The 26,314-nt window shown below is 39.4% G+C and overlaps 1 protein-coding gene across 6 annotated transcripts in view; it reads left to right on the top strand.

Moving 5' to 3' along the window:
* Window positions 1-12,250: 12,250 nt before the first annotated feature.
* ATP11B (ATPase phospholipid transporting 11B (putative)) overlaps window positions 12,251-26,314 on the top strand; it is a 125,266-nt gene continuing 111,202 nt past the window's right edge. For 4 of the 6 annotated variants that reach the window (XM_055381939.2, XM_031009494.3, XM_055381941.2 and 1 more), the window contains exon 1: window positions 12,265-12,565. In XM_055381939.2, the coding sequence (XP_055237914.2) occupies window positions 12,539-12,565 (27 nt within the window). In that variant the 5' untranslated portion in view covers window positions 12,265-12,538. Of the gene's footprint in view, window positions 12,566-26,314 lie in introns of all 6 variants that reach the window. The other 2 variants (XM_031009492.3, XM_055381943.2) reach the window with 2 other exon arrangements.

Consider the following 26,314-nt stretch of genomic DNA (forward strand, 5'->3'; position numbering starts at 1 on the left):
CATACCACCAAGCTTAACAAATGGTAGCTATATAATAGTTAATAGTGTCATAATAGGAATAAAATAATGCCCTCATTGGGATTAGAGAGGATTAAATAAGATAATGTGTTATGTATTTAGTTCAGGGCTTGGCTCCTAGTGAGTCCTCAACAAATAGTAGGCATTATTATTATTGATTCTATTGTTGTTGTTTAATACCTGGTATGTGGATTAAATTGTATACAGTGGATTACAAGGCCAATCAGGGCCAAGAAAATGTGGACATATAGCTACTAAATAATTGCTAAACTCATGCTGTGAGATTAAATAAGATCATGGAAAATCATATAAAAAAACAGTGTATAGTTTTAAGAAAAACAAAGAGTAATTCCTACAAAACAATAATCTGGGAATACATCTTGTTTGTCATATAGTGAAAAAGAAAATTAAATTAATAAGCATAACTGGATCTAACAAATTATTGGCTACAAATCCAGAAAAGGCACAATATAAAGGAACTGACAATAAAATAAAGTCAATTTTAGCATTCTTGAAGCAACTTGAATCTTGATTATTACTGATAATTTAAAATTTAATGATATATTTTCACATCTCTGGGACTTTAGAGATAAAAAACTTTTTTTTTTTTTGAGACAGGGTCTTGCTCTAACACCCAGATTAGAGTGCAGTGGTGCAATCTTGGCTCACTGAAGCCTCAACCTCCCAGGCTCAAATGATCCTGCCACTTCCACCTCCTGAGTAGCTGGGACTACAGGTATGCACCACCACGCCCAGCTAATTTTTAAAAAATAGATAAATAATATTTTTGACCAAATTAACAAGCAGATAATAATTTTTCCTTATTAAAATATATCAGCTCAAATCTTGAGTCTTCAGAAAGCTTTGTTAAACTATACAGTTTAATCCTTCCTCAGAAGGGTATACAATCCAAAATGAAGTGACTGTTTTAAAATCATCTGCTTACTCTTTTTTTAAAGTAAACATTCAAAACAGGATAATTTAATAGATTTGGGGTTTGTGGGTTTTGAGCCTCTATTGTTTCTTGGCCCTCAAATCAGTTATTACCAAACTGCTAATTTTACCACGATCTTAAAGTCTCCAGTGAACATTTAGTGGTCTAGTGGTTTGGAAAATGTGGTTGAGATGAAGTGAAACTCTATTGAACTTACCTTCAACTGAAATTAATAGTTTCTTTTTAGGAGCTTTATCTCAGGCATGATAGTAAAGGTGAACAGATGATTTTTTTTAATTCATAAGGTAATAATCCTCACCATCACTACGAGGGAGGTATGTGTGAGGGAATCGACCACCGAAAGCAGCACAGAGCCAGAAGTGAGGGTCTCACTTTTTTATTCAAAGATATTTTTCCACATTTGAATGGTAAACTCAAAGCTAATTTGCATTACTGATTAATCAATATTGTACCACAAGTTCTTTTATAGCCTCAAAAGGATTTTTTCCACTCAAGTAAGCCTGAGAGAACAAAGGTTGCTATTCATATAAACTCTGTTTGAACAGATTTTTTTAAAAACATTGTGCTTACAGTAATCAGATTGCACACCAGTATTAAACATACAGTGTGCGTATATAATTTTCTGGCTTCTGTTGATCCATCAGCTTTCTAAAGGCTCAGTCTATCTGAATGATGACATAAAGACAATTGCTTGCAGAGGAGGGAAACTGAAACCAATTGGGGATAAAGATAATAAAGATAGGTAAGAGCAAGATATTGAAGATCTACTGTCATCCACAGAGATAATATTTTGTTGGAGAGAGAACTATAAAGAAGTAACAGACTTTGAGACTCCCCTCACTGTATATTCACAAAAGATGTCTTTCATTCCACAAGCATTTTCTTTGAATATCATATAGAGGCCTCATTTATTAATAACTAAATTTGTTATGAACCAAACTTCTGTGTTAGTTACAAGAATGTACACTGTTTAATAGTGTGATTAGAGTCACATTTAAACTGCAGGTTTTTTTCATTTTTTTATTTTTTATTTTTTGTAGAGATGGGGTCTTGCTATGTTGCCCAGGCTGGTCCCAAACTCCTGGTCTCAAGCCATCCTCCCACCTCGGCCTTCCAATGTGCTGGGATTACAGGTATAAGCCACACTATGCCTAGCCAAAACTGCAGCTTTCAATAAGTAGCCAAATCTAACAAGTATACTTTTATTCTCAGTCTAACATTTAATCAACAGAAAATTGAGTCAGGTGAGGAAAAAGGAGTTAAAGAACAGGCTGTACTGTATATGCTTACCTCTGATATAGAGGACAGTCTCAATCATTATTATTAAATGAAATATTCATATACAAATTAATACCACTGCATCCGAGTTATGTTAAAATAGATGCTCAATAACAGCAAATGCCTCACTTTGAAGAATGCACGTACTTCCTGTCATTTTCCCAGGTTGGATTCAGTGGTCCATCTCCCTGGGCTCTAACCCAAGGGTCAGGGAGATGCTAGGAACTGGGATAGTGGGAAAGGGCAGAGGGGGCAAGAGGAGGAAGGAAATCCAGGAAGATGAGACTTTTGGATGTCAACTGGAGACAAATTCAAACATGTTTGGGGATTAGAATCGGAGCACTCATTTTAGGGAAGCTGGTGGGGACAATACCAATGCTACAAACCAAGTATTTTATCAGAGTTTTAACAGCAACTTGATAAAAGACAACAGATGGAGCTAAAAATAAAAATGGTGGATGCAACCTAAAAACTGGCATCTCTCTCAACAGACTATTGAATTCATTCACACAGGAGAAAAGTTGAATTCTCTTGTCTGACATATCAAAGCCCAATAAAGCAAAAACAAAATGTCATTCAGAATTCTAACGCAACCTTGTGGAATTCTCACACTCAATGAAGTTACCGTTAATTATTAATACTTAGTGGAACTAAAACCTATTAATTAGAATTCACATGTATTATTATATTACTCAAGGTTAAGTGATATTTACATCTTTTTGTACAGGTACATACATAAAAACAACATATATAAAATGATACAGAGGAAGACATGTACATATGTTTGTAAGTTTGAAAAACTGTTTACCTTTCCTATTATGATTGAGGGCTTTTTTCCCTCCTTTTTCCACAGTGATTGGGGAAAGTCAGAGGGATGCATCTAACAGTACAGTCATCTTCTCTCCTTTACAATGATGATACTGATCCACCATCATATGACTGAATTGACTTTCTGGTCATGCTATTGATTCCACTGAGTTATGTGCTCCCTCTTTTTGCCTTTTGGGGCTGGAAATGCAAGCCATGGTAAGGGGGCAGAGATTTTCCCTCTGTAAAGCAAACGACCACTTCTAGGGGTTGAGCTACAATATTTTACCTATTTATAACTGTGGATAAAAATCAAGCAAGCTAAGTAACAAAGCCACATCCCCTCCCCCATCTTCCCCTCTCTGCACAAGCATACAGATACATAAATGCATGCACACACACACATTGACAACATCACTCCTGCTTTGTATAGATGAGATGCAATCTTCTGCAGACAGGCTGCTTCTTCATGCAAGGTCACTGGGTGTGTATATGCTGATTAGCAAGAAGTATTGCTCCATCCAATAAAGTTATTATGTCTCTGTTGAATGATTAAGGACCTGGTCAGTGAACAAGAAAGTCTTAAATGGGAGCTGACAAAACCAACAATTTCTAAACTTTATCTTTTACTCCATGTATCTATAATTTCCAACACAGGTATGGTCAGTACCTTTCTGAATACTCTCACCTACAATATTTTTATTATACTCAAGATGGTAGACATAAAATTGTGTGGCTGTTAATAACCTAATTCTGAAGCAGTGTCCCAGGTCTTAAACTATGAACTCCTTGAAGGCAAGGCCTATGGGACTCTTTACCCAGGCACCTAGGACAATGGCTAGTGTTTGCTACATGCTTAGCAAACATTTGTGGAATAACTGAATGGTGGCAGAAAAGGTGATGGTGGAGAGAGAGGTCCAGAGGTTAGTATCTGAACACCAGAATAGGAAAGTGCTTAGTATGATTTTATGAATGGGCCACATAAAACTGTCAGCAATTGATTGTAATGACACATTCATGTTGTATTTCACTAGGAATTATCTACAGGAAACCAATTTCCCTCACCAGAATAGCAACACTGAATAGTCTGCGAAGTCTCTGATTGAATCAGTATTGTATAGGAAAACACCTCTTACTTCATTTGGTCTTTTCAACTAGTAAGTCATCTTCTTTTACCCTTTTTTACTCATAAAAGTCCATTTTATCATTGATGTCTAGAAAATTCCCTGATTTCTTCACTGATCACTTAAAATCTAGTTTGGTTTTTTGTCATTTTGTTTTTTGGGTTTTTTTTTTTTTGAGATGCAGTCTCACTCTGTCACTCAGGCTGGAATGCAGTAGTAAGATCTTGGCTCACTGCAACCTCTGCCTCCCGGGTTCAAGCGATTCTCCTGCCTCAGCCTCCTGAGTAGCTGGGATTACAGGCACCTGCCACCATGCCCGGCTAATTTTTGTATTTTTAGTAGAGACAGGGTTTCACCATGTTGGCCAGGCTGGTCTTGAACTCCTGACCTCAAGTGATCTGCCTGCTGTGGCCTCCCAAAGTGCTGAGCCACCACACCTAGCCATAAAATTTCCTTATTCTTTATAGAACAGCTGGTCACACAAACGAACACTTGAGCTCTTGATGAATTCCACAAACTGAGTCCTTGCCCTCCAGAACAGTCTCATGGGGAAGACAGACATTAAAGAGGTTACAGCAAACAATTATATGATGACCAGTGTGCAAAGTACTTGGAGAGATACTGGATACTGTGGGAATGCTAATCTCTTGAACAACTAGCCACTTTCTTCCTGCCTCCCATACAGCAGTCTCTTTGAATCAGTATTTCCCAGTTCTCCACTTCCAACCCATGCTACTTCTTGCAACCTGAAAGAACAGTGCTTGTTTTCTCTTGGATTCAGCATATTTCCCTCTCTCTTACATTTTTTCCCCTCTTTTCACACCCTGCCTTACCTGGCTTCAGGCTTTACTCATCATTTTGTTTCTTTCCTGTCAATCTCCTACTCATACAAATTACATGTACAGTCATTGTAAAATAGTGAAAATATACATGTAATTGTGGTGGAGGTAAGGAAATTGAATAATCTTCAGATTAGATTATTTGAAGCTCATTACCTCATTTTAAAATTAGTCTTTGTGGCATAATCATGAATAATTATGTCTTACATTTTCCTTTATTTCTTCTATTCAAAAAATATTGAAGGTGGCTTAAAAATATATATACAGTATAATAAGATATAAAGGAAGTGAAGCAACCAACCAAAAAGAAATTAAGAATAGACAAAATAAGAAGTTGGGGTAAAAGTAATTCACAAAATATACACCATAGGGTCTGGGCACTGGCTAAAAGTAAGCCTCTGAATTTTTGAACAACCACCACAACAACGAAAGGAAGCACATTCAATTATATAATTCAAAATGCCCACAAGATTATAGTTGCTCAAGAAAAGCAGTTGGCCAGGAGCAGTAACTCACGCCTGTCATCCTAGCACTTTGGGAGGCCAAGGCGGGTAGATTGCTTGAGCTCAGGAGTTCGAGACTAGCCTGGGCAATATGGTGAAATCCCATTTCTACAAAAAATACAAAAATTAGCTGGGTGTGGTGGCTCATGCCTGTAGTCCCAGCTACTTGGGGGGCTGAGGCAGGAGAATAGCTTGAACCCGGGAGGTGGAGGTTGCAGTGAGACAAGATTGCATCACTGCACTCCAGTGAAACCCTGTCTCCAAAAAAAAAAAAAAAGAAAAAAAGGCAGTTATTTGTGGTACTAAATTTCTGCAGGCTCTTGTTAAGAGAACACAATGTGATAAGTTAGCGCGTTCTCAGATGCATCTCCACAGTAAAAACAGTCAGTCAGGGGTTTCTGAGGCCGCGTCTCCTACCATCCCTAGACTTAGGGTATTTGTGTGATCCTAAACAGCAGTTCGGTAAAAGTAATCATAGGAGGAATCAAAAGAAGACTATCCAAAAAAAAAAAAAAACACTTCTTACAATTTTTTTAAATCTAAAGATAAAAATTAGAACACCCAAATACAGTGCAGATTTCAGGAAATCTTCCCTAAGTGTTACTTCTCGCGACTCAGCATTTCTGAAAATATCCAAAAAGCAGAGTTGTGTCAACGATTTAGAGCATATTCATTTGCATTAGTAGTCATGGGAACTAGGAATGGGGTTAATGCTGTGTTATAAAAATTAAGGAAACAGAGGAAATATTTGTGGGGTAAGCCAAGATTTTCCTTAGACAGCAATTTTGGATCTATTCCAATAGAAATATGAGGGCAATGTAACTCCAAAGGTTTTTGCCGTTGAACACAACTTGGGAATGCTTTAGCCCAGAAAATCTATGAAGCAGCTGTTAGCAAATACCTACCTAATGCAGTCATTTTAATCAGAAAAAAAAAACTCATAAAATATCTAACCTCAAAAAATGAAACTTGTGACATCTATAAGATAAACTATTGTAAAACTAACGCCTCCTAGACGGCTAAGCAATTTGATCTACGGTGCAGCACAGATAGCCCAAAAGTTGGTTAAGCGCCGCAGACTGTCTCAACGATAACAGTTTTAACAATTTTAGTTCTGCTGCAGCTGATCTGAGGCCACCAATATTTCTGTCAGTAATTCAATCAGAAGCCACTTGGCTATTTAACTTCCTTCCCTCCTTAACCCAAAAACACATACAACAAAGTTCATTCATTTTTTCCCCATTCTGTCTTTCATAAGAGAGGTGATAGAACCCCACGTCCAGTTCATCCAAAGATAGTATCAAGTTATTGAAAGGCAACTTAAAAATGAGGAAGAAGGAAGGTACAGAACATATTTATGTTTTGTGTACTTTCTCACCTTTCAAAAAAGTGATCATTTTTGTGAGTTCTAATTCTCACATTGGCTTTGAGTATCAGTTCTGTGTAAGCATAAGTAGCCAAAAAATAAAGATGAATTCATATAATTGCCCACAATAGATATATTTGAGGAATTTTCAAGAAAAGATGCAAATATGCAATGAGATGTTGTTTCTGATGAAATTCTTCACAAGGTGATAAAATATGTAATCCCATTCAGTACAGAAAAGTTTGCTTGAAGTCTGTTCTTTCTTTGCCTAAAGTCTGGTCTGGAAATCCCGAAATGATAATCAGAAGGAAAATGCTTTTTAGATGGAATAATTTGTAACCTAGTACTAGATTGATGATTTTGAGGAAGTGAAAAGTTGTCCTTTTTTTTTTTTTTGAGATGGAGTCTCGCTTTGTCGCCCAGTCTAGAATGCAGCTGTGTGATCTCGGCTCACTGCAAGCTCTGCCTCCCGGGTTCACACCATTCTCCTGCCTCAGCCTCCTGAGTAGCTGGGACTACAGGTGCCTGCCACCACGCCTGGCTAACTTTTTTAATATTTTTAGTAAAGACGGGGTTTCACCATGTTAGCCAGGATGGTCTCGATCTCCTGACCTCGTGATCCGCCTGCCTCAGCCTCCCAAAGTGCTGGGATTACAGGCGCGAGCCACTGCGCCCAGCCAAAAGTTGTCCTTTTAAAAAATGAGCTAGAGCAGATTCTGGTGCCCATCTGATAGCTCCATCACTATAGAAATATTTAGGGCAACAGATTGGTGAGGCTGTGTCCTTCAAGCAGACTGACCCTTGAAGAGTTCTGAAAGGCATACAACAGGAAGTGCCCTGGATCTAAAGGATGGTGACCACCGGTCTCACTGCATAGTTTGGGATCTACTAAAGTTATTCAGTGTGCTTGGCTCTATATCACTTTGATGTTTTTCTCCATATCTACTCGGTTGTTGGCTTTCTTAGTTCATTTTACATTTACTGAGTACTCCTTAGACGCTGTGGGTACCAGAATGAATGAGCCACAAATGTCGACCTTAACAAGATCATAGTCTGTGCTTCCTATTGATGGTCCAAGATGTTCTCATCAAGAAAAACAGCCCTCTTTGTTTTGTCTGTGTTATAGCTGAGAATACTGTACTGAACTAGGAGATGTTTTTCTCTTGGGAATGATCATGTCTCACAATATAACTAGCACAGAATTACATTAACAAGTTTACTCAACAATAAGAACCATATTTACCATTTATTCAGTGGTTGTTATGAGATGCTGGTAAACTTACTCTCTCGGAGTTTCTGTTACTTCACTTGGTACAGCTTAACTTTCCAGTTTCCCTGCATCACAGCACAGCTTCCTGTAACAGTTTGTTACTTCTGGTTCTTTGCCAGTCCAGCACTTTTCAACTTAATGTTTCACTCTTGCAATAACTTCCTATCTGACCTTTCTTCTCTCTCCAACCTATCACATATAGTGTCTATGGACTAGTACTCTGATTTCATCCTGCCATTAACCTGATCAGAAAATTCCAGAGATTGTCCATTTCCTGTAAACTCTTATGACTAGACAGAAACTCACCCCACACTATGCCTCCCCTTACTTACCCAATCTCACCTCTTATTACTCCAAGTTAGTTGTACCTCAAACATCTTGAGCTTTCTTGACTCTGTATTTGCTCCTGCATTTCTTCCTGTTGGAAAGTCTTTCCCTCCTACCTTCATCCTCCCACTTTAAGTTCAGCTTAAATTCAGCTCCTTTCTTCTGAAGCCTTCCTCAACTGCTATTGCTCACATCAATTTTCTGAAATGAGTGTCTACTGTCAGTATAGTTCTTTAGGACTTAATCCCATACTGACTTGGATTGTTATTTAACTGATTCTCCTCTGCAACTTCTTTTTCTAACTAGATTTTAAACTACCCAGAGAAAAGAGGCTCACCTTAAAAGTTGCCTTTGTGTCTCCTCCTAGTTTTAGGCAGTTGCTATGCATACATTTGATGCTCAACACATGTAAGAAATAAGTGTGGATTGAATGAATTACCACTGGCTCCAAGCATTTTTTTCCCCTTTCCTTTATAGCTGGTGCCTGCCTTCTTAAGTCCTTAAGTTCTGTATTTAGCCATCTCAATGTTTTTCAAACCTTTCTAACCATAACCAATAGGAGGAAATTGCTTTTATATTGTGACCTGATGTACATGTGTATGAAAAATTCACAAAACAATACATGTAAGTACTTACTCTGTGTCATGTATTCTGCTGTTTTCTATTCTATTTTTTAAAATACAGATCATGACACACTAAACTGATTTCACCACCAAGTGGTTATAATTACAGTATTGTTGGGGCTCAGAAATCAATATCCCAAATATAGTGTTTTGACATGCTGAACTGAAGAAGCCGCAAAATCTCTCTGGCCTCCCCTCTTTGCTCCCACCATCTCTCCCAAAGCACACGATGAAGTTGAAGTTCCTTTATCTGCCCAAGATCTAGACCCATCAAAAGGAATAATTGTTTTTCCTTCCCTTCCTGTAAGACCAAGAATGTAACCACACCTAATAGACCCTTTGACAAAATAACATACAAGTTAATTAATCTCTGTTCCCTGATCCATTCATCTTCCCTAGTAACTTCCTCAACAGAATTCCTCTTCTCCCCACTCCCATAACCTGTTTTGCCAGGATGGTATATTAGCTTGTCAACCACTTAGGGGGTTGGCAATCACTCTATGATTCTCCCCATGTGCACACTGTGTGCACATTAAATTTATATGCCTTTTCTCTAATCTGCCTTTTGCAAGTTGATTTTTCTTCAAATCTTCAGAGGGCCAAGGGGAGAGCTTTCCCTTGACCCCTGCAGTATAAAAACGCTCTCCTATCTTATGCTCCTTGTAGGAACATGAGGTGTATAGTACTGCTCTTAAAAAAATGCTTACAATGGCCGGGCACGGTGGCTCACGCCTGTAATCCCAGCACTGTGGGAGGCCGTGGCAGGTGGATCACGAGGTCAAGAGATCAAGACCATCCTGGACAACATGCTGAAACCCCATCTCTACTAAAAATACAAAAATTAGCTGGGCATGGTGGCGCACCTGCAGTCCCAGCTACTCGGCTACTGGGGAGGCTGAGGCAGAAGAATCGCTTGAACCCAGTTGACGAAGGTTGCAGTGAGCCGAGATCAGGCCACTCCACTCCAGCCTGCCGACAGAGCGAGACTCCGTCTCCAAAAAAAAAAAAGGCTTAAAACACTACTTGGGCTGCTCATTCTGTTCCTGACAGTTTGAGCTTCAATTTGATCTTTACATAGTTACCCTGAGATTACTTCTTACCATATTCCACCAGAGCACTAGGAATCAACCCCTTCCTTCTCCCAACTTCTTCCTTTTGAAATCTGGGGCACAATTAAATAATGATACACAAAGTGTTCTCCAGATTGCTATTTCTTATGTTATATTGAAAAATTTTAGCGGCATATAAATAAAAATTTGCAGGCCTAATTTGTAATCAAACCATTTGCAGATGAATAAAAGTAGGCATGGCCATATTTTTATTTCTGGACGTAGCTTAAGAACATGAGCACTATTGCCTGACAATCCAGAATCTGAATCCTAGCTTTGCCAAATTAGTGTGAGCCTCCATTTCTGCATCTATACAAAATGGGAATAATACCTACTTCAAGGGATTGATTGGAGTTAAATTACAGCATACAAGTAAAGAACTTGATACAGGACCTGGGTGCTCCATGAATGGACACAGTGCTCCACGAATGGTAGTAAGGTTTTGTCACTAAATATACCTCAAAACTTCCTTTTAGGGTCATAAAGTAAGGTTTAGCCACAAGAATAAAAGTAAGATGACTTTTCAAATATCTAGCTATTTTTTGAAGTTGGATGATTTATAATATAAAATTCCATGTTGGTTTTACAGATCATAAATATCCCCAAAGAAAGATTCTATTTGTGGTGCTGGATAAGCATTATATAGTAAGAAATGTCTACTGAAACTAGAAGATTGAGGATGCATATTCAACGACCTGCCCAGTCATGCTAATCTCATTTAGATTTGTTCTTGCTTATTTTTTTTTTTTTTTTTTTTTTGAGACGGAGTCTCCCTCTGCCGCCCAGGCTGGAGGTGCAGTGGCGCTATCTCGGCTCACTGCAAGCTCTGCCTCCCGGGTTCACGTCATTCTCCTGCCTCAGCCTCCCGAGTAGCTGGGACTACAGGCGACCGCCACCACGCTCGGCTAATTTTTTGTATTTTTTAGTAGAGATGGGGTTTCACCATGTTAGCCAGGATGGTCTCGATCTCCTGACCTCGTGATCCACCCGCCTCGGCCTCCCAAAGTGCTGGGATTACATGGGATTACAGGCGTGAGCCACCGCGCCCGGCCGCTTAATTTTTTTTTTTAACCACAAACGTCTGTCGGTGAAGTGTGCTTTAATTCAGCAAAAATACAGCATTCAATACATATACATAACACAATATGTATACGGGGCTGCTTTTAAACAACGCCAAACCTTTAAGTCAAAGCCTTGTTCCAGTTGCTTGTATATTCCTTCTGAGCTTGTCATCCACACACTTTTTTAACCTAGGTCAAGTTACTTCTACGGGTGTTTTTGATTGCAGAAGTTTGGCAGTTAACAGTAAAGAACTATCTTTTTATACAAATTATCTTCCCCTGAACCTGTCCAATTTAGCACACGGCAAGACAGAATATCTCATCCATTCTCCTAGAAACACGGGTCCAGGCTGTACCAGGCTCAGGGGAGTTGCAACGCTTTCGAATCACTTAATGGGTGTGATCAAGATTTCCCTAGCCCCGTCTCAGCCACTTGCTAAAGAAGAGGCCTGACTTGTGTTGAGACGAAAGCTCTGGCAACTTGATGGAACCCAAACTGGGACTTCTGGGAGGATTAACTTTCAGTCACATACGTTCAGGACTGTGCGTATGCGTGTCGGGAGACGCGTGAACCAAAGAAGCCACAGAGCCCGAAAAAGACCTGCAACAGGAGGTAGAGACCGAGGATTCGGCCCCAAGCTGCAGACTCCGGAGATGGCCAGACCCACAGACACGACTTAATCCCACTCCCAGAACGGGGAGGAGGGTGGCAGTGGACAGAAACAGCGTTCGAGAACCCGGCACCTTTCCACGCTCGCTTCTTCCCGGACCCACAACACAGAAACCCCACCAACTCGGAACGGCGGCGGGGCGCGCCAGGCCCCCCTAGGTCCGCGCCAGGCCCCCCTAGGTCCGCGCACCCGCTTTCGTCACGTCCGGGGGCGGGCCGGGGCGCCGGGGGCGGTCCCGGGTGGAGCCGGGGGGCCGGGCCGCGCCGGGCGGGGCGGGGCGGGGCGGGGCGGGGCGGGGGTGGGGTTGCGTGGGTGCTTCGGGTGACAACGGTCAATAATGAAGGTGGCTGCGGCGCGGCGGCAGGCTCAGCTGCGCCGGGCGGGGGCGGCGCCGGGGCCGCGCCTGTAGGACTCGGGGCCGACGCCGCGGGATGGGGACGCGGCGCGGGGAGTGAGGCAGTGGCGGCGGCGGCGGTAAGCGGAACTTCGGCCCGAGGGGCTCGCCCGCTCCCGCCTGTCTTGTCGGCCTCCACCTGCAGCCCCGCGGCCCCCGCGCCCCGCGGGACCCGGACGGCGACGACGGGGGAATGTGGCGCTGGATCCGGCAGCAGCTGGTAGGTGCCCCCGCCCCTCCACCTCCATTCGTCCGCCCCCGCGCGGCCTCTCGGCCCGGGGTGGCGGGGAAAGGCCGGCGGCGCGGAGCCGGGAGGCCAGGGCGTGGGCGCCCGGCTAGGCCGCAGCGGAGACGGGCGCGGGGCCCAGAGCCGGAGAAGCCCCGTGCGGCTCCCGGGCTCGTCTCGCCTCCAAGCCCGGGCCGCCGAGGCTGGCGCCGAGCGGCCGGAGGCGGCCGCTTCTAGCCGGCGCTTCTCCGTTACTTCCTCCCCCTTGCCGCTCCGGGACTGCTGTGGCCAGAGGCGGGAGTCCCGAGCGGGGTGGCGGTGCCCCTAGAGGAAACAGGGCGAGGGAGCTGAGCGAGAGTAGGTCTTGGGGAGATGAGAGAGGCGTGCTCTTCCTGCCTCGAACAATTTGGGACGTGTTTGGGTGAAGGGGAAGCGAAGAACCTGTCTTCTGCCCCCACTCGTCACGGACTTCTGGAAGCGTGTCACGATTCAGAGCTGTGTTGATTCCCGAGGAGGAGGCTGTCGTAGGTAGTCTAGCCCTCTCAGCGAGAGACGTTTCTCCCCAGGACCTGGAAAGGGGAAAGACTGTGCCAGCTCCCGGTCTAGCTTCGGAAACGATACGTATTGTACGATAGTTATGAACGATACGTACTGTCGTTTCCTTCCTACCTCGTCCTCACCCCACCCCGAGTGAAACTTTTGGAGTGTGAACCTTACTTTTTTCCCGTTCTCCTCAAGGCAGTTTGAACGAGACGGGTTTGGAAGGAATAGTTAACTCTCCAGTATAATTGGAACATCTGGACACCACCAACAAAAAATCTTAGAAAAGGGTCATTTAAGGCCTATAAAAAGTGCCACCTTTCCCAGAATTAATTCAGAGAGAAAAATCTTATCTGCCTCCTGGCAGCTACAGCGCAGAAAGTACAGCACTAAGGCAGCTGTGACAATTAGGACAGAAATTGCCCCTGGCTGAAGAAGCCTAACCTTATCTGTGTGATGAGGCCGGTTACTATTTAATTTCTAAATCGCATTAACAATGCTTTTACAAGTTGGCGTTTTCATTTACTAATTCTAAAGGCAGTGGTAAAATTTAGTGAAACAGGAACTATTTTTGTGGGACGAAAGCACTGATAACTCTTTTTCCCTTCTGCTCTAGAAAAGCATTTTAACGTTAAGACCAAGAAGTGTGGTGTTTCAGAGCCAGCCTTCTGTTACTTCGTTTTGCAGCGGGCATCATTCTCAAAAAAGAAAAAAAAATTTATAAATAAGAACTGCCTACCACTCCCTCCTACAAATGTTGGGTCTCTATTTTTAGCATGGTAAATTCAGATATCCCAGATATATGCTTTATTAGGAAACCAAGCTAATGATGTCATTATAATACCATGTTGTTGTAATACTTCGGCTTTGTTGCAGTAAGCTGTAGCACAGTAATTTTACTCAGAAAGTTAATTATTACAGATTTGATCTTATGCTTTTGATTTGCCAAATCTTCTTGTATAGAGGGCTGATTTACCTGATGGTGTTTTTGTGTGGTAGGAAGATCATTTTAAAGTGGTTCTCTTGAAGCTTTTTTTAAAATATATTGAGACATCCTTTCTCACTGTTAGGTATTTTTCAGCCAGAATAAAATCCTGGTTGTATAACCACGCTCATCTTCAAGACACAAAATCTGGTAATGTTTTTTAAAATGGCTTCAAATGAACCCAGCTAAAAGGAAGGGCCGGAAGTTGTGTGTGGTTATTTTACAAGGCAGCCGTCTTAACAGGGATGGTTAACGAGTTGAACAAGTTGCTGTGCATAAAAAATGCTATCTCTGACATTTAGTTGCTCACCTCACTGGTTTTAAGTTATCAGATCCTCTAAGTATGTAATCATACTTGGGCCAATGTAGGACTTTGTGTCTCTGGTTAAGTTTGTATGGTCACGTAAATTAAACATCAAGGACCCTGGATACAGAGTAATGAAAGTATATTTTGCTATCCCAGTCATAGACAGCTATTCTAATTACTGCACCAGAAATTATTCAACTCAGGTAAAAACTAGTTTAGATTATACTTCCAGTGGCTTAGTGGATTGAATCACCACGACTTTCAGCAATGGTTTTATTTTAAAATGCAGATAACTAGGACAAATTTGGGGAAATTGACAAGCAAATCCTAAGGACAGGTTGGAGTTATAAGCATATTTAATTCATTATATGAATCCCGATTTTCAACTAATGTCTCACAAAAAAGTCCTTTTATTACAGAAACAATGCCTATGCTCTAGTAATTTCTTTTTAATTAAAAAAAGTGTGACTCCTTATGATGACAAAATATTTTCACTACTTGAGAAGATGGAAGAATCAGAAAGTTGACAGAAGCTTGATCTTTTCTATTGGGAAAGTAGACTGAAAATAAAAAGATTGGAATATCCTTTTTTGTTTTTTGCTTTTTGGCACACAATGTTAAAGTTATTTGACACTAAGAAAATTCTCTTATGGTGTCTTTGTGGTACAGTTAGTATTATTCAAAGTGTACTCATTTTCAGTACCATATTTTATGTATTAACTCATTAGAGATGACAATACCTTGATTATAATTATGGAAATGCCATTAGCTACTCACTGTATTCTAATATTTAGACCTGTACGGTAGCCATTAGCCACAAGTGGCCATTAAAATTAAAATTGGAGCCACATGTGGGTATTAAAATTAAAATTTGAATTCATGTGTCTATTGGCTGCCATTGGCTGCCATATTGGACAGTTCATATTTTCATTATCACAGAAAATTCTATTGGACAGCACCAATTTAGACTTTTAAATGAAAGTCTGTGTCAGTACATATTTGAATGTAATACTACATTTTTAAAGCACTTGCTGTGTGCTGGTATTAACAGATGCTGAATACCGGGGATACAAATGTTGGTCAGGGTCACACATACTCTACATAAGTAGACATTGGGTACATGTTGCTGAACAAATAATAGATGAGGAAAGAAAGAATGAATCTGTAGTGTTGTTTCTGTGTTTAGAGACAAAAATGACCAAATTTAAGATTGACTAGCCCAGAAAAAAGTTAGAAAATGAGTAATTACACAAAAACAGTATTACTAGGATAACCGTTTCTTAAATTGTTCCATAAATGTAATCCCTTTAGATTGTATTGGCGATGGTGGTAGGAGGCTGCTAAGATTGTCTTCTGATTAACTGAGAAAAATGAGAAGGTCTTAATTTGAACTCCCTCAACTTTCTGTTCTTCCTCACACTCACCGAACTTGCTTATATTTTATACTGGTACTTAATTCTTCCCTTCACAGTCACAAGGAAGATGCAACCCTCTTTTCCAAGATAACAATTCCACTTAAGCTTTTGATCCTTTTCTTTCATTCTGCTGTCCATACTCCATCAGTTATCATTAGTATGTTTCTTTTCTTTCTCTTTACTTTTTCTCTTAACTTGTGAACATGTTCAAGCCTCTCTGCTACTTTTTCCTGTACCTGTAACTGGCAAATTCTTTTTAATTTTCTGAAAAACAGATTTATTCTATAAAACTGTGCTGGCTGATGTATTTGGAATGTGGCTAGTTTGAGTAGAGTTATTCTTAACGTATAAAATACACATTGGATTTCAAAAACAGTATTAAAAAATGTAAAACCTGGCCGGGCAAGGTGGCTCATGCCTGTAATCCCAGTACTTTGGGAGGCCGAGACAGGCAGATCACCTGAGGTCAGGAGTTTGAGACCAGCCTGGTCAACATGGTGAAACCTCATCTCTACTAAAAATCCGAAAATTTGCCTGGCGTGGTGGTGGTGGGCACCTGTAATCCCAGCTACTCAGGAGGCTGAAGCAGCAGAATCACTTGAACCTGGGAGGCAAAGGTTGCAGTAAGCCAAGATCATGCCACTGGACTCCAGCCTGGGTGACAGAGGGAGACTCTGTCTCAAAAAAGAAAAAAGAAAAAAGAACTCTCATTTTTTTATTAGTTACATGTTGAGATATTATAATATTTTACATATATAGGTAAAGTAAAATAAATTTTTGGAATTTTGTTTCTTTTTACTTTTTTTTTTAAAGTGGTTAGAAATTTTAAAGTTACCTACGTGACTTGCATCTGTTGCTCATGTTCTATTTCTATTAGTGCTGCTGTATAACATTAAAAGTGAATTCCTGTATCCTGGTAAGAATAGTGAGATCCTGTCTCTAGGAAAGAAAAAAAAATTAGCTGGGCATTGTGGTACTGACTTGTAGTCTCAGCTGCTTGGAAGGTTAGGGTGGGAAGGTCACTTGACCCAAGTAGTTTGAGGCTGCAGTGAGCCATGATCATGCCACCACACTCTAGCCTGGGTGACAGAGTGAGACCGTCTGAAAAGAATAGTGAGCTCCTGTTTTTACAGAACACATTGTGGAAGTCTAGATATCTCACTTACTAGACTAGACTGTAAATATCTTAGGATAAGAACCATATCTTACTGTATTTATATTCCTTACACTCAAGACAGCAGTTGGCCCATTGTAGGTGTTCACCTGCCAAATGTTGGTTGAATAAATGAATGAGTGTCAGATCTAATTCAGCATCAGTTTGAAAATACCTGCATTCTCTGCCTCTTTTCCAAGGAATGAATGAAGGAATAGAAAAAGGAAGCACTGGCCTAGGGTGGTATTTTTTTTGTGGATAAGTTTTAACCTCAAGAATTAATGTTTAAGAACCTAGTTCTGTGAGCATGTGCTGCTTTATCTCTATTTTCAGACATATATTCTTAGATATGCAGTTTTGCATTTGGTTAGGAAGAGGATAGAGCATTAGAGGAATCTCAGGTATTCCCAGCAACACTGAAGTAGGGACCTTGCTCCAGATCCTCTAAAAAGCCTTATGATTACCATTATTGTCATTAAATGTTTTCTAGACCTGTGCTTTTCAACATGGTATCCACATATGGCTGTCGAAATGTAGGCACTTGAAGTGTGTCTACTCTGAATTGAGATGTGTGTGAATGAAATATGCAGTGGATCTTGAAGACTTAGTTTGGAAAAAGGATGTAAAATATCTCATTCATTTTCTAATTGATTACATGTTGAAATTATATTGGGTTATATAAATATACATATATTTGGTTAAATATTAAATGCTACTTGTTTATTTTTACCTTTTTTAAAATGTGGAAACTAAGAAAATTAACATGTGGCTTAGGCCATATTTCTGTTCTACAGCATTGTTTTAGATTATGGTAACGATATATAATGCCTGGCATAGGCAGAGTCAAGAAAGTTTTTGATTCTAAGGACTTTATGATTTTACCCAGGCTTTTTTTCTGTGAGTTTTCTATTTTCAGAGTGTTGGTCTGCATTATATCTAAGAGACTAGAAGCTGCCTGATAGACTAACTGCATCTGGTCCCTTGGAAATAATTTATCAAGTCAACATTGACTGCTGTGGGGTTCTAGATTTAGCCATGCTGTTTATTCTTCATTTTGTTTCTGCAGTTGTCTGAGTGCTGATCTTTTTTTTTTTTTTTTTTTTTTGGAGACAGAGTTTCGCTCTTTCGCCCAGGCGGAGTGCAGTGGCGCGATCTCAGCTCACTGCAAGTTCGCCTCCTGGGTTCCTGCCATTCTCCTGCCTCAGCCTCCGGAGTAGCTGGGACTACAGGCGCCTGCCACCACGCCCAGCTAATTTTTTGTATTTTTAGTAGAGATGGGGTTTCTCCGTGTTACCAGGATGGTCTCGATCTCCTGACCTCATGATCCGCCCGCCTCGGCCTCCGGAAGTGCTGGGATTACAGGCGTCAGCCACCACGCCCAGCCCGAGTGCTGATCATTCTAAGCAAGATAATATTCATAATTAGCTTAGTTTTTACTAGAAATGTGCATTTTTATTGTTTAATTTTAATTTTTTTATTCTCAAAAGGAAGTAAACGTGTATTTTTTTAAAAATATCAAAATGAAACTCAAGATTTGAGTTTATAAACATGGTTGAAAGATTTTATTCTCAGGTATTCTTTATTTTGCTTTTTTTCCTGGAGTTTCTCTGTTATAAAATTTAGCATAAGAAAAACATTCTAGGCCAGGTGTGGTGGCTCAAACCTGTAACCTCGGCACTTTGGGAGACACACAGGAGGATTGCTTTGGGCCAGGAGTTTAAGGCCAGATTGGGCAACATAGTGAGACCCTGTGTCTACAAAAATTAAAAATTAGCTTGGCATGGCAGTGCCTGCCTTTAGTCCCAGCTACTTGGGAGACTGAGGCAGGAGTATTGCTTGAACACAGGAGTTCAAGGCGGCAGTGAGCTATGATTGTGCCAGTGCATTCCAGCCTGGATGACAGAGTAAGACCCTGTCTCTAAAAAATAAAAATTAAAAAAAAGAAAGAAACAAAAACATTCTTGATTGGATATTTATATGGGAAATACTATGAGACTTATTTTTAAGCCAATACTTCAAGTTAGAAATTATATATATAATTTTTTTTTTTTGAGATAAGGCCTCACTTTGTCTCCCAGGCTGTAGTGCAGTGAAGTGATCACAGCTCACTGCAACCCCAAACTCCTGGGCTCAAATGATCCTCCTGCCTCAGCCTCCTGAGTAGCTAAGACTTCAGGCATTTGCCACCACACCCAGCTAATTAAAAAAAAAAAAATTTGTAGAGGTGGAGGTCTCACTATGTTTCCCAGGCTGGTCTCAAACTCCTGGCCTCAAGCGATCCTCCTGTCTCAGCCCAAAGTGCTGAGATTACAGGTGTGAGCCACTGTGCCCAGACAATGTTTGTATTTAATTTTTTTGCATATGTGGTTATAATGCATTCAGTAAACATTCACCTGTATTGTGAATGACATGCATTGAATTTCTGTTACTTCTCAGCACTTGGGAATGGCTCTGAGGGAACTGTTTGACTCTTGTGTGTGCTTAGGAGAAAACTAGAACACAAATTTTTTTGCTGACTGGCTCACTTAAAATTGTACAATTTTTAATTTTCTTATTTTCTTATCCTATACATGGTATTGGCAAATTCTTTTGATTTTTTTTTTTTTTTTTTTAAGACAGTCTCGCTTTGTCACCCAGGCTAGAGTGCAGTGGCGCGATCTCGGCTCACTGCAACCTCCGCCCCCCACCCCCCCAGCCCCGCCCAGATTCAGGTGATTCTCCTGCCTCAGCCTCCTGAGTAGCTGGGATTACAGGCACATCCCACCATGCCCAAAGGATTTTTTTGTATTGTTAGTAGAGACAGGGTTTCGCCATGTTGGCCAGGCCAGTCTCGAACCCCGGACCTCAGATGATCAATCCCCTTTGGCCTCCCAGAGTGCTGGGATTACAGGTGTGACCCATCCCACCAGGCCTTCCTTTGAAATTTTTAGCATGTAGTTTATCCTCCTTAACATTAAGTTATGGCTTATGCAGATAATCATACTTGTTTCTCTTTAAAACTATTAGATTGTCCAAAATTTAGATGAAGTACCAAATTAAGGATATTAATTAGTTAAGCTGTGTCTGTCTCCACATTTTAATTGGAAGTGAAGTTCCCCCTCAGGAAAGGAGGAAGAATAGGATGATATGCATAGGTATCAATCATTCATTCATTCACCTACATTTTGGAAAAGTTAGGAACAGAAACAGATGTTGTATATATGTAGCTTATTCTTACTGTGTGAAGCCGGTAAAGCTGGTGCAGGTTATTTTTATTCTTTCTTTAAGCATTATATTATAGAAAATTTCAATCACCTATAAAAGTAGAGATAATGGTATAATGAGCCCCTTTATGATATAAAGTTGGGCAAATGGTATAATTTATCCTTTACCCAACTTTTACAGTTATCGGCACATGACCAATCTTGTTTTATCTATTCCCCTCACCCACTATCCTCACTCCCTTTAGTGATTTTGAAGCAAATCCCAAACATTATATAATTTTACCCATAAATATTTCTGTATTTATCTCCAAAATCACTTCTTCCTTTCCTTCCATTCTCAAATTCTTGTTTTTACAAGTGTAGAAATTTTATTTTATGTCAGTTACATCAGTGATTATTAATATAAGTTAATGTAAAACTCTCCCCTTAACTGTTGATTTAATTCAGTTATATTAATAACAAAAGGTACATGCATAATATGTATTGCTAATAAATTTACTAAGAATCTGTCAAATTCTAAGCAGGAGATGTAGTTCTTTAAAAGTCAACTGCTCTTTTTCTATGGATACCTCTGTGGGGAGAAGAAATCAAAGACACATGAATCCAAAAATGCTTTGCTTCAAAACATCATGTTGTGCACCATAAATATACAGAATTTTTGTCAATTTTTTAAAAAATGCATTTTAAAAAGTGTTTTACTTATAACATGAATACATTTAAGTGTTTGGGGAGCAAATCATATCTCCCTTTTTGTTGTTGCTAAAGATGATATATCCAGAACCATTTCTCTCGTCTTTCTCTGCCACCACCCTCGACTAAACTACTGCTACCTCTTACCTAGATTATTGCAAAAGCTTCCTAGTTCATCTCATTGTTTCTCCTCTTCTGTCCTTGCAGTCTGTTTTCAATATACCCACCAGAGTGATCTTATTAAACAGGTTAGATCATATAATTCCTCTGCCTAAGATTTTCCAAGTGCTTGCTCTTTTGTTCAGAGTAAAAGCCAAAGTCTCTGCTTGATCTGTATGCCAACCCCTACACTTCTTCCAATCCATTTCTCATCCTCCATCACTGTTCTCTCACTCTTTATTCACACTAGCCTTATTGCAATTCAGAAGTCCCAGGCATACTTCAGTTTTAGGAGCTTTGTCCTGACTGTTACTACCTCTACCTGGAATGTTCTTCCTGCAGACATCTGCTGGCTCCTTCGCTCCTTTCAAGTCTTTATTCAAATATTGCGTTATTCATGAGTGAAGCTTTTTCCAGCCATTCAGTATAATGTTCTGACCCTCCCCATTACTTCCCTGTTGCCTTTCCTTGCTTGATTTCTCAGCACTTAATGCTATTTAACCTACTCCAAAACTTGCTAGTCTCATTTATCTCAGGAAGGAAGGGATTTTGTCTGCTTTAGTTTTGTTCTCCATTTAACAAAAGCCATTTCTCAACTCTGCATCCCCTTTTAGGTGACACCATTTCTTTCTCATGTATTCATGAATTGACTCATTTTCTGTAAGTGAATTAGTTTTCTGTGATAGCATGTTTGTTGCTAGGCTTTGGAACTACCAAAATGAAGTAATCCCTGCCCCAGCCAATCTTATGGGGGGTTGTTTTTTTCTAATGTATATTCGGATTGTTGCCAATTTTTTCCTGTTACAAAAAGTGTTACAATGACTGTTATTGTTTATTTATTTATTTATTTTGAAGTTAAATACCCAGAAGTGGAATTGCTGGGTCATGGGTCACGTACATTATGACTGTTACTAAATATTGCCAAAGTATTTTCTAAAACAGAGTTCTCCTTTCCCTACATCTTGCTCAACACTTTGTACTGTCAGACTTGAAAAAACGTACCAGTCTGATGGGTGTGAAACAGTGTCTCATTTTGTTCTAATTTGCATTTTCTTGATTGCTAGTGAGATGCAGGTATCCTCAATTTCATTCATATGAATGGATTGCCCGTTTTCCATTGGGTAGTTTGGCCTTTCCTAATTCTTGCTATAGCCTGGATGCCAATTCTTTGTTGTATATGTTGTAAATATCTTCTAGTCTGTTCCTTGTATTTAATTTAGTTTATGGTATCTTTTTTTATACAGAAAGTTTAAATTTATTTGTAGGTAAATTTATTAGACATATGATTTCAGCTTTTTATTACATATTTGACAATTCCTTTGTTATACTAGGATCATAAAGCTGTTTTTCCAGTGTTTTCTTCAAATTGTTTTAAAATTAGTTTTTTAACATTTAGATCTTTAAAGATACCTGGAATCAATTTTTGTATATGGAATAAGGAAGGGAATTTGTTTTCTCCCATATAGAAAGTTGTGTCAATGCTGTTTATTGAATGAGGCATCCTTCCTCCACGAGTCTGTGTTGTTTGCCTTCTCTGTCATAAGTGACACATTTACGACACGTACCAGCATTCTCTTTCACATACTCTGTCATATACCAGCATTCTCTTTCATATACCTTGGTCTCATTCTAGATTCTCTATTCCATTTCATTCATTTCTTGGTGCACAAATAATGCTCTGTCTTAATTATAGTATTTTAATGATAAGTCTTGGTATTTGGCAGGCAGAACCCCCACCTTCTTTTTTTTTCTTTTTACAATTATACTGAACTTTATTCTTCCATATGCCACTTACAGTGTTTGTCTAGCTCCATGGAAAATAGTTCTAGATTTTGATTAGCTTTGCATTGAAGTTAAGTTTCTTCATATTTTTCCCTTTGATGATTATAAGCTATGGATTGTATTTTCATTTTTATTCATTTTTCTAGTTATGCCTATAGTCATTGAGCATCTCTATACATAATCTACAAATAACATAGGAATTTAGATTTCTTTTTTTTTTCTTTTTTTTTCTTTTGAGACAGAGTCTCCCTCTGACCCCCAGGCTGAAGTGCAGTGGCGTGATCTTGGCTCACTGCAAGCTCTGCCTCCAGGGTTCATGCCATTCTCCTACCTCAGCCTCCCGAGTAGCTGGGACTACAGGCACCCGCCACCACGCCTGGCTAATTTTTTGTGTTTTTAGTAGAGACGGGGTTTCACCATGGTCTCGATCTCCTGGCCTCGTGATCCGCTCGCCTTGGCCTCCCAAAGTGCTGGGATTACAGATGTGAGCGAACGCACCCGGCAGGAATTTAGATTTCTTAACTCCAGTGTTCTTTCTCATCTTCTGCGTTACAGTTGCATAGTAGTCTGTTTTTTCTCTTTTACCAGCTTTATTGAGATACAACTCACATAACATACAATTTACCCTTATAAAGTGTATGATTCAGTTTTTTTCTAGTGTATTCACAGGTTAGTGTAACCATCACCACACTCTAATTTTAGGATATTTTTTCTTCCCAAAAGAAACTCCATACTCATTAACTCTCATTCCCCATTTTCCCAAACCTCAAGCCCCCAGCCTAAATCAACCACTTTCTGTTTCTAGATTTGCCTACTCTGAACATTTTATATAAATGTCATCGTACAATATATGTGGTATTTTGTAACAGTGTTCTTTCACCTAGCATAATGTTTTCAAGGTTCTTCTATGTTGTAGCATGTATCACTACTTCATTTCTTTTTATTGCCAAATAATACTCAATTTTATGGATATACCACATTTTTTAATTCATCCATCAATTGATGGACATTTGGGTTGTTTCTGCCTTCTGGGTATTAGAAATAACACGGCTTTGACCATTCATCTGTAAGTTGTTATGTAGGTGTGTATTTTCATTTGGGCTTATACCTAAAGAGTAGACTTTTATTGGGTCATATAGTAACTCTGTTTTTAACTTTGTGAGGAATTGCCAAAGTGTTTTCCAAACTATCTGGACCATTTTACATTCCCACTAGCAATGTATGAGGGTTCCAATGTCTTCATATCCTTGCCAACACTTACTTTTGTCTGTCTTTTTGATTATAGTCATCCTAGTGGGTATGAATAGTATCTTACTGCGATTTTGGTTTGTGCTTCCCTAGTGACTAATGATGTCCAATATTTTTTTATGTACCTGTTGGCCATTTGTGTATCATTTTTGGAGAAATGCCTATTCAGATATTTTTGCTTTTTTTTTTTTTTCTTTTGAGACGGAGTTTCACTCTTGTTGCCCAGGCTGGAATGCAATGGCACGATCTCGGCTCATGGCAACCTCCGCCTCCCAGATTGAAGTGATTTTCCTGCCTCAGCCTCCCAAGTAGCTGGTATTATAGGCGCGTGCTACCAGGCCCAGCTAATTTCTTTTTTTTTTTTTTAGTAGTGATGGGGTTTCTCCATGTTGGTCAGACTGGTCTCGAACTCCTAACCTCAGGTGATCTGTCTGCCTTGGCCTCCCAAAGTGCTGGGATTACAGGCGTGAGCCACCGCACTGGGCCGCTTGTTTTTAATTCGGTTATTTCTTGTGTTTTTAAAAAAATTCTTGAGTTGTAAGACTTCTTTATATATTCTAGATATAAGACCTTTATGAGATGTGATTTGCAAATATTTTCTCCCATAATGTGGGTTGTATTCCTACTTCTTTTTAAACTCAATGTTTTTTAGCATTAATTTTTAATTAATATGGTAATTTTGATTTAGCACAAGGATTTAGTGATATCTTTTACTCATTATTGTTTCTTGCATACCACCTCTTTCTTCTGGATTTAATTTTATTCTTGCTGAATAACTTCTTTAGTTGTTTCTAAGCAAGAGTTCATGAGTGGTAATGTTTTTATTTCATAGTCACTATTGAATGGGAATTTAGCTAGATACAGAATTCTAGATTAATGGTTACTTTAGCTCTACATATTGGAGATCCTACTTATTCCATTACTTTCTGACATTTATTATTGCTGTTATGAAATATGCTTTTAATCTAATTGTCATTACTTTGTTGGTATTATCTTTCACATTATTTTTAAGATTATCTCTTTGTCCTTGATATTTTGTAATTTTACTATGATGTATCCATCATGTTTTTTCAGATTGTTTTTCCTGCTCTGCATTTGCGTGTGCTTTCAATCTGAAGACTGTACAATTCAGAAAAATTTTTAGCCATTTTTTCTTTAAAATATTATTTCTCAGCCTTTAGTTTTCTCATTCTAGAACTCTTGCTTGACATATGTTGAAGCCTCTTAATTTGTTCTCTATGGCTCTTTTCTTATTCTCATCTCATTTTCTATCTGTGCTGTTTTCAGCAGAAATTTTTTTATTTCTAGCTTCTAGTCCACCAATTCTCTTGTTTTCACTGTAGTTTATCCTGTCTTCTGAATTTTTACTTAAATGACAATTTCTCATTTTCAGCATTTATTATTGGACCTTGTTCATTTCTGTCTGCTCTTTCTGCATATGTGCCTGATTTGTTTCGTAATTTTTCATTAAAAATATTATTCCATTATTCCTTTGGAGATCTTAAACATACTTATTTTAAAGGTACCCAGCTTTTTCCAGGCTTCTTTCAAAGGTGGGAGCAAGCCTGGACCCAAGCACAATACTACTAATTGAACCTGACTCTAGAACCATGGTGCAGAGGGGGTACTGCTGATTCTTATCCGGCTATTCTTATCCTATAGGAGTTGAACTTCAAACTGCTTATTTCCACACTGAGAGTCCCAGAGGCTCAGCTCCTGATTACAGAAATGATTATCTTATGTTAAGCTTGGCTAAGTATTAATTTAAAAAAAAAAAGACTATCTGTCTTTGCTTTTGTGAAGTAAAGGGAACAGTTCAAAATGTAGACCTTCCCAAAGCCAATAGCCAATTAGTGTCACAGCCAGGACTTGAACCTAGAGAGTTTTTCCAGGGAGTTTAGTAGTGTGGAATAGAATTAGCCGTAGTAGGGAGAATGAAATAACAGTAGCTTCCACCGTTATCTCTTAAATCTGCCTGAAAGTGAGATAAGACTACAGAATGCATTAGGGGAAGGAAAGTCTAGCAGTGGTATTCTGGAGATGGTGGTGACAAGTTTGTAGAGGAAAAAGAAAAAAAAATGATCAAGAGTTTCTAGTCCAGCCATGGCCATTCTCAAGGTGAAATATATTTTATTAGTTAGGCCTGGCTTATATCTTAATGTGTATCTCCTCTTACACATGTTATATAGTGTAAATGGCAATGTGTACGTTGATTTTAAACAGTGTGGCAAATTATTTTTTAGAGTTTTCGAAAGTTTTAA

The sequence above is a fragment of the Gorilla gorilla genome, chromosome 2 (genome assembly GCF_029281585.2).
Source record: "Gorilla gorilla gorilla isolate KB3781 chromosome 2, NHGRI_mGorGor1-v2.1_pri, whole genome shotgun sequence".
Classification (NCBI taxonomy): domain Eukaryota; kingdom Metazoa; phylum Chordata; class Mammalia; order Primates; family Hominidae; genus Gorilla; species Gorilla gorilla.